Below are 9,825 nucleotides of genomic sequence, written 5' to 3'. Positions count from 1 at the left end.
ATTTAAGTATAGTTTATTATGAGGCTATTGTTACTATCCGGCTCAATCAAAAAGAGATAGAGAGTGGAGGGAAAAAAGAAAAGAAAAAAGTTTTTGTTTTTTTTTACATTAAATTGCAGTGATGTAATTAAATGCTGTTTTAAAATGGTTAAATTGACAAGATCTGAATTATTTTAGAGTAGTTGAATAATTGTAGCATTAATCACCAATACAGTTGAATGATTATTCTAATAATCGTTAGATTGGTCGTTTACAAAGTTTATCGTTAGTTGTGATTGATGTATCATATGACTTTAGGCGAGACCCACTTTATCAGGACACAAGAACCTAAACACATGTTGAACTGGATCCCATTCATATGCCTGACAGGCAAACATCTCGTCCTTTAGTTGAAAGCATTTCTGGGCCGGACTTACCCGAGGTGTAATGTTCAGGTAGAGTGGAACTTAATTGAGTAACTAAAGTTTGAGTGAAACAGGTTATTTAAAGACAATGGCTGTCATTAGCTACTCAAACCATGCAATTACTCATTTACACAGGCATTCAACGCATGAATGCCACAAATTCAGAGCTGTGATTGAAATCTCCTTTCTGAAAAGTCAGCGCTGGTAACAACCCTTTTCTATGTGATTTATGTGAGCAAAAAGTGATGCCTTCCACTCGGCCTGCTCAATGCTTGCGCTCGGGCCCAGCTGCAGACCGCGACTCGCAGGCCTGCTGAATGATGGCACCCTTAGGGCCTACAACAGCAGCACACTCCATCGACTCCAGCTGGTGTTGCTAAGTACTGTCTTTGAGTTTGACGGCTATTCTAACAACATTCCATCGCTCTCCTGTCACTCGGGCCAAAAAGAGCTACAAATCAAGCAACCGGCAGCAGGGGGTTGATGGGGACGACAAACACCTCGTCATTTGGGAGGTGGATTATTTCCCTTTTTGCTGGTCAAGATCGAGGGGATGAATTCAAGGCTTCTTGAAGCTAGAGTAACTGGGGTCTATCAGTCAGCGCCGGCATCTTCAGCACAGGAAGACCTGAGCTTCTGCTGGGTGTTACACTGTGTAATTCAATGTTAAAGATCTCAGCTTAATCAGAAGGAACACAGTTAATCTTGGTGTTCAAGACACCACCATAACTTATGTGTAGGATCGCAATCAGCTTAAAAATGTAGGTTACCAAAAATAATTACACATGAAGGCAGCAGTTCTCAACCTTTGTTTATCTGGAGTCAGACTCTGTCAAAGTCAATCTTTGAAGGCCCTTCTACACAGGCCTATTTACAACGTTTTATTAGAAATTGTGGCTCTCAATAGATCCCTTCTTTTCTTTAAAAAAAAAAAAAACCCTCAGAGATGATGACGAGACACTTAAGATAGCAATGAATTTTGGAGCATTTAAAATGAGAAATGTGAAGTTTATAATTTTATAAAACCACATACATTAATTCTTCTGCTGAAACTTGTGTATTATTGGAGCTGTAAAGCCAATATTTTTTACATTTATTTTAGGGTTTTAGCTGTTGCATTGTCATGGTAACATGTAAAATTGGAGATAACTTTACAAGGTTAGCAAACATGTCTTTCACGTGAAAATATGTCAACATACCTACTGTTTCCATCTTGTGGCTATACTTTTAAAACAATGAGTATTTTAATTCGATATTTTTCCAAAGAAAAAGAGAGATAAATGGAAATGAATTTTGTCGGAATCAACATTACGCCATACATTTAGTTGATTGAGCTTAACTGGTACTGAACCCCAAATATTATACATATAATAGAATATATTTTATATATATTGTATTTTTATACAAACACACAAAACCAGTCAAAACTTTGGAATAAATACGTTTTTTTTTTTTTTTTTGTGAGAAAGAATTCTCTTATTCTCACTAAGAATGCATTTATTTAATCAAAAATACAGTAAAAAAAAAAAATCATACTGTGAAATATAGTGTAATAATTTAAAAGAACTGTTGTCTATTTTAACAGATTAAACTAATAAATTAATTAAAAAATAATTAATCATTAAAATAATAAATTAAATAATTAAATTACTCCTTTAAATTAAATATGCTGATTTGCTGCTCAAGACACATTTCTTCTTATTATCAATGTTGAAACCAGTTGTGCTACTTCATATTTTCAACTGTGATACATTCAAACATTTAAAGAAAAGATCTAATTAAGATTTAATTAACACTTCTAATGCATCTATCAAAGATGCATTAAATGGATCAAAAGTGACAGTAAAGACATTTATAATGCTACAAAACATTTCTATTTCAAATCAATTCTGTTATTTTGGATCTTATATACAGCAAAGAATCATGAAGAAAATACATTATGCAACAAAAAAAAAATGGATAAATCAGCAGCAAATCAGCATATCAGAATGATTTCTGAAGGATCACGTGACAATGAAGACTGGAGTAATGATGCTGAAAATTCATCTTTGATCACATGAATAAATTACATTTAAAAAAATATTCAAATAGAAAAGTTATTTTAAATTGAAATAATATTTCACAGTATTACAGTTTTACTGTATTTTAGTGAACTTATCCAATTCACAGCTACCAACTAAAAGTTTTACTTCAAAAAATGAAAAATATGATGTTGATATTTACTGGTGGCAAATCTAGTGCAAGTACACAAATGCACTGAAATTCTTTAATAAGAAATAAAAGGCTATTACATCTTTTTATAAGATTACGCTCTCACAATTTCTCTTGCACATCAACGTGTTCGATTGAAATAAAACACCCTGTGCACACAGGCATAACCTGTATAAATAACTCCGAGTGGTAGAAAGAATGTTGCCACATCATTTAGGGTGGGTAAGAACGGACCGTGTTTTTAGCATGTCTCTCTTATTTTTGGCTCTCACAAATCACAGCCATGCCAAGAAAGAGAAAACCAGACTACGAACATGCTATAATTTATGTCTTGAAAACTGAAGAGATGTCTGTCGAAAATAATAATTTAGAAAGGTACAAATGTCTTCTAGTTTGCTTGCTGAATTGCGGAGGAGACAATTGGCTTCTTCCTAAAATAAGATAGCAGATGCCAAGAGAGCGGCTTGCTGTTATTAGAGAGAGAGGGGAGGAATGTGTTTGCTTTCGGGACTGAATACAAAGCTGGAAGTAGCCTCTGTGGACACATGAACACTAGAGAAGCGGACTCAAACCCAAACATTGAAATTAGGAGGTGGGACCAGATGACTAGATGGCAAGAGAGCCAACTTTCACTTTAACAGAGAAGCAGAACATCAACGAGGACAGTTTAAAATGTGAGGACTGAAGTTCAGTTTTAAATGTGATTTAGAATTAGTTATATGTTAGTATATGCAGTCATAAATTAATGTTAAAATTATTCATAATTTTTTTTAAAGATTTATAAAAAATGTTAATAAATATTAACAATATATAAAAATATATAACATTTTTATAATATATATGTATATACACACACACACACACATATATTAGGGCTGCATGATTATGACAGATAACATGTAGAAAGAAAAAAACATCTTAAGCGTGCAGAATAACATAAGTGGACTTTGAACGATTAATTGCCGTTTTGAACGATTACGTAATTGTGGCATCTATAATTGTAATCGCGATTAGAAATTAGATTAATTGTGCAGCCCTAACATATACTGTATATACATATATACACAAACACATACACATACATATATATATATACAAATATAATCAATACACAAAATTCCTTAATATTAATATTAAACTACACTGTGCCCTATTTTTATGGACTTTTCTTAGAATGAAGTTATATTTAGTTAATTTGTTTATAATAATAATAAAAGAATAAATAATAATTATTAAAATATAAGGAATTATTACTATTATTATTAAGGAATTAAATCAATTTCCCCACAATCTGTGCAATTTAAGCACAGAGAATTGTTAAACGTTTACAACTTTTTAACTTTGCTTCTTAAAAGCATGACATTTGCACAGTCCGTTTACAAAGACGATTGGCAAATGGGTTCCTGTGGGCAAAAGTCCATTTCTGCCACTGTAATTTTTGCCTGTGAATAATTAAATCAATAAATAAATATCTGCATATCTATCCACAACGACGTGAGCGTTTCACGTGTTTTTAACAGTTTGGTAAAACGTGTCTTTCACAGTCATTACGAAAGCCCTTCGAAACACAAAACTGACAGTCTTAAAAACATAATGTACCTCTGTCAGCATTACGATTTGTAACACTTACATTTTTATTTATTTATTTTAAATTGTATTGTATAAGCAAAGACTGGTCACTCCACTCTGCCCACAAAAATGCGGATAATGTCAACACCGTACTGGCACAAGTGACTGTTTAAGCATTTTGTCAAGAAACTGTCATAGCGCCAAATGAAGAGCAAATGAGAGAATGTTAAAGCCTTCTGTACTATTGTACATTTGCATGTGCAATTCAATTTGTTACACATTCTAAATTCTAAATGTTAAGTTCAACTAACTAAAGTTTAAACTAATGATTATGTCATCGCACAAACTCTCTAAAATGGCTCTTTGTAATTCTTTTTAGAATAAATGCCGTCCTTCTTGCTCAAGTAAGTAGGCCTTAAACATGCACTGGCCGCTGAGTGTAAATAGGACATTCCAGGCCAAACGTTAAAAAACATTGACTAGGGTGAGAGGACACACCTTTGCCCCCTGAAAACACACAATGTGAAGACAGTGATATACAACAGGGCCATTGGAAAGCTCTGTAGAGGTCAAAGGTTTGTCTGCGCAAATCTCAAGCATGAAGCAAAAAGCCTAGAGCCTGGAGTGCTCTCTGGATATGAGAAACAGAAAAGGCTTTGAGCCCTGTTTGCACTTCCGGCAAGTTCTTAGTGCCTTTACCAATAGATGTTAGACTGAATGGACCATCTAAGTGAAAACCAGTTCACTCTTCTGATCACACTTCCTCTTCATCACTGATGCACAGCTCAAAAGTCCTGTGAGGATAATGTCTTCGTCAGGTAAAGACAGGAACCTTCAAAATAGCTTGTTGCTCTTGTCCGATTTGGCCACAAAATATTAAGTTTGCAGACATTTGGGAGGTGGAGGCACATTTCTATGGTTATGATAAATATTAGAAAGGAATGCTGTCAGAGCACAGAAAGACTTGACTTTGCAAACAGGAGAATATTAGAAACTAGACTTTAACTTTATTGTAATAACTTGACCCAGACTTGTCTTGAAGACCCACACCACTCCTTCACACGAGTTTGAGAGTCCTGTTACAATCACACCAGTCAATGAGTGAATCAAATGAAAGTATGTCCTGGTCATATTTCATTTCAGTTTGAAGTGGAGGGAAAAAAATTAAACTATATTTTGCATAATGAAAATAAAGTCTATTTTTAAGAATAAAGTCTACTTTTTATTCTTTTAAGGAATATTTACCAGAAAAAAAATATTTACCAGAATTTATTTACCAGAAAAATATAAAAACACAACACAGTAATTCTGAAAAAAAAAAAAAGAATGTATTTAAATATTTAAATAAAATCAATTAATTAGAGATGCTTTTAACATTATGATTATTATTAACATTTAATGAAACCATTAAAATGGAATCCAAAAAATTAATGAAAAACACAGAACTTGTTAAAAAAATAAAACTGAATTTGAGAGAAGAGAAGAAAAAAACGTGTTTCTTAGGGCCTTAAAATGTAATTGTTTTTAAACTGTTAATGAATTGCTGTTAAATTGTGTAGGTTTCATGATTTCAGTTAATTAGACACAAAGGTAGTGTATATGAATTCAAAAGAAAAATTGAAACAGAGTCATATGGACCATTTCATTGGGCCATTTGTAGAGACTGACAGACTCTGGTCACTGCTGCTTTCACTGGGGGATATTTAAACAAATGTAATTTACTTTATTTTACTGATCAAATAGCTATCGGAAAGACTCTGACAAAGTGCAAATCCAACTGAAGAGTTTGAACAATCCAATCAACATATTAAATAACAAATGACAATGGGCCCTCTTTTAGGACATTATGTAAAATTTCTTCTTATGTATTCCAAAGATTTCCCAGGTTTGGAATGACATGGGGTTGAGCAAACAATTACCGAATAATGACCAAAAAAGTTTCACTGCTCTTCAAAATGTTCACAAAAGGTAAGCAATTAACTAGGCATGTCTAAAAGAATCGATTAAATAACAGCTAGCAATGCCAAATGATTAATGTTATCCACACACTCACTCACTCAAGCCAACATTTCAGGCTTTAAAAATACACACACACACACACACACGCACAGCAGCTTCAGATATTTCTGACATAAAAAGCAAGGCCTGATGTAGAAAAACAAACCTCCGAAATAAGAACAATTCAGTTGTTTGGAGGATCATGTTGACTTGATTTTGGGAGCGGTTGAAAAACTTTCATGACACCATATGCGAGAAATAAATGACGCTTTCACTGTTAAAACAGTACAAAACATGACATTTCAAAGAATACTGGTCATTTTACAGAGCTTTTTCAAATTCTGTCAATGAAAAGACAAACAGCTGTGATTTTGTGGCACAGACACTCACCCTCGCTGACATCCTCTTCTTTCTTCACACCATCTTCTTTTCGCTGTTTGATTGCAAGTAATTCTTTCTTCAGCTGGCGAGCTTCTTTTCTCAATTCATCACTGTGGAAAGACATTCAACCGAGAGCTGGAATTAATTTCCAGTCTTGGAAGGAACACTTTCTCAATAAGTCTTGCAAAATGTAGAAGGGAAAAACATGTTACGGAAACAAAAACATGTAGCACACTTCTTATGCATAGCAATTGAAAATATTTTCCTGCTATCTGAGATAAATCATTCAAGTAATGAAAAAAACATTTTAACAAGTTAACGTGACATGGACAATGGCCAAATCTTAAATATACTCAAAAGACCAAATGTTTTCAAGCACAAATTGAAATTTAGAAATGTTAGTCTACGAAAAAAAAAAACTTGGATGTAGCCAACTCATCACAGACACGAAAATATTTCAAATATGAACAACCATTCATTTGTTCTAACAAAAGAGCAACAACCTCGTGAAATTCAGTGATTTTTTTTTCTTGTTCTGTGCAAATGTGTGTAAATACTTCCATAAGCCTTCCTCCAAGTTATTTGTTGACATGCTGTCACAAATCAAAAAGGGCTCGGTTTCGCAAGAGCGAACTTCGAGATTGTAACTAAAGTCAAGAAGGAGAAAACAAGTACATTTCTGAATGTCTGCAGGGTGCTGATCTTCATTTATTATTATTATTTATTTATTTGAAATGGCTGATATGAAAACACAATCCTCAGAACAGCACACAGGATATGAACATCTCCTCAGCTCCGGGGTTTCCAAATGATTAAGCTTTTCATTCCACAATTAACAAAGGGATTGAGTGTTCACAAAAAACGGGAATAAAACCAACAATTACCTTAGGCATAGTGTTCCAACGTGTCAGAAACAAATACGTGCATTAGAAGTATAAAATTCTCTAATAAATCGTGTGGCGCCTTGGTAGATCAAAAGTTCAGCATGGCTTCCAGACAGTCCAGGGTTCTGGCACCTCAAGAAGGGATGTTGTGGCTCAACCGATACACCTCAACCCCTCTGAGCTCAAACAGTGAACTCACTATGATCTTTAGCATGGCTGTGGAGCTAATCAGTGCTCTTTAACTGGCAACAGAAACCTACGTCACTAAAGCACTGCTTCAAAACTGGTGAAAACACTGTGGAACCAAATAAATAAGAAACATAGAATGTTTATTAGCAAAACGATTAAGAAAGCTTGGAGGCACGGCATATACACCTTGATGTAAAATAAAATTAAATAAATAAAATACACAACATTTAAATAAAGTAATTAGCAAACACTGTGGAACCAAATAAATAAGAAACGAATGTTTAAAAAAACTTCCAGTCAATAGGCTTTTCAAAATCTAAAATATTGCCAAACAGGCGCCTTTGCATTTCCTTTCTAAACAATTTTCTGCCACCGTCTTGTCTTTCTCACCTCACTCTTGTCAGTCAGCTCGACTCACTTAACACTGGTATAACCGAAAACACCGTCTATCGCAGCAAGCCTACTGCAGAGCTCTTCAAAATGAGTATGACAACAATTTGGGCTAATTTTGACCTGAGGCTGCATTCAAAAAAACCTCCCTAAAGAAAGAAGACTTGCAGATCAGCTCAAATGAAAAACTCAACTCAATTGGATTTTATTGCGCTACCTGTACACTAGGGGTGCAACGGATCATAGATGATCCGTGATCCATACGGATCAGGCTGCACGGTTCGGCACGCGTGTGATTCGCGGATTAACTGTTAAGTTTAACCATCATAGAGTTAAAGTATATCATTTGCACATGTTTTGTCTTGCCAGTTTACACATTCAGGCAATTTTAACTTGTGCGCTGTTTTCTGTGCGCTCAGCCTCTGCCGCATGCACCCGAAGCACGCACACGCAGAGAGAGAGAGAGACACCACGTGAACAGCGAATTGATTCCTCTTTAATACACACAAAGTTATGTTAAAATACCCGTTTTGGCAAGCATTCTAGTAAACACAGTCGGTTATGTCTTAAGTGAACGCAAACAGCTGAGAAAAAAAACGGATGTGTATCAGTATTAGGTCCGTGCATTTGGTCTTAAAGAGACAGCAGCCTATATATATATCTGTTTCTGTCTGCTAATCAAATAACACCACAGCTCTAACACAGATTAATCTGTATTTAACTTGTGCAGTGAGCACTATTGTGTTAAAACGTGGAGCAACGAGGATGTAAAGTGCCTTTTATGAGCTCTTTGTGAGTTCGCAGGTGGTGAAAATAAAATCATAAGTACACGCAGCAATGAGCGCGCTTAGTCCAGCAGACGGCATTATGTGTGTTCGACTTAAAGCGGCGCTGAGCAGACCGATCTCTGAATGGGTACTTTGATATCAAACACCAACCGGTCTGTGCAGCGCCGCTTTAAGTCGAACACAGCTTTTGTTTGTGGTATTCGGTGAGTTTCGTCGCGAAATATATGTCATTCAACCCGACCAATCAGATTGTGAACGTATCACTGTGCCTTTAGGTTCGGTATCTTTAGGTTCGCTGTCAAAAATGCCAGTGTGAACGCTCAGCGGACCAGGACCAAATGTATCGTTTTCTTTTTTTGGTCCGGACCAAACGAACCAAGAGAACCGAACTACAAGTGTGAACGCACCCTAATCTGTATTTAACTTGTGCAGTGAGCACTATTGTGTTATTTTACACTTAATTATTACATTTCTGCACCTAAATGCTACTGTTACTGACTTTATTTGTAACTGTGTTTTGTTTTATTCATCTATGCTTGTAATTTGTGTAATTGTTCTTGTTTTATTACTAACTTTATTAGTTAAGCTAGTAGTTTTTGCTGTGGTATAGAAGTACTTTTCCGATCCGTGACTCAAAATCCATAATATGATCCGAACCGTGAGTTTTGCGATCCGTTGCACCACTAGTTTTTATGCCTAAGTATGAGTTTAATAAGTATGCAAAACATGTTACAGATATTGCAAATTAAATACACATGCAGATTTTTTGCATTTAATGAACAGATCCATGTTTTTAATCCATATTAACTGAACAGTTTACAGTTACATTAACTGTAGTTACCAGTATTGGAAATATTGCAGGCTTAGATACAGTACAGTGGTGTGCGGTGGTGTTTTAAAATGAGGAGGCAATTTTATATATAGGCAATATATTTATATATAAATATTACATAAAGAGAACAAATATAATTCTATTTTGTATTTTATTAATATTATTTTTATTTTATTTAA

General features: G+C 34.7%; 1 protein-coding gene across 2 annotated transcripts in view; it reads right to left on the bottom strand.

The window, feature by feature from the left end:
* The window catches only part of LOC107744252 (peptidyl-prolyl cis-trans isomerase CWC27 homolog), a 49,969-nt gene that overhangs the window by 15,713 nt on the left and 24,431 nt on the right, over positions 1 to 9,825 (bottom strand). For both annotated transcript variants that reach the window (XM_016557789.1, XM_016557788.1), the window contains exon 11: positions 6,573 to 6,673. In XM_016557789.1, the coding sequence (XP_016413275.1) occupies positions 6,573 to 6,673 (101 nt within the window). The remainder of the gene's footprint in view (positions 1 to 6,572; positions 6,674 to 9,825) is intronic.

This window comes from Sinocyclocheilus rhinocerous, unplaced genomic scaffold (assembly GCF_001515625.1).
Source record: "Sinocyclocheilus rhinocerous isolate Xijiao unplaced genomic scaffold, SAMN03320098_v1.1 scaffold317, whole genome shotgun sequence".
In the NCBI taxonomy this organism is placed as follows: Eukaryota; Metazoa; Chordata; class Actinopteri; order Cypriniformes; family Cyprinidae; genus Sinocyclocheilus; species Sinocyclocheilus rhinocerous.
This window is presented reverse-complemented; position numbering and strand designations above follow the sequence as displayed.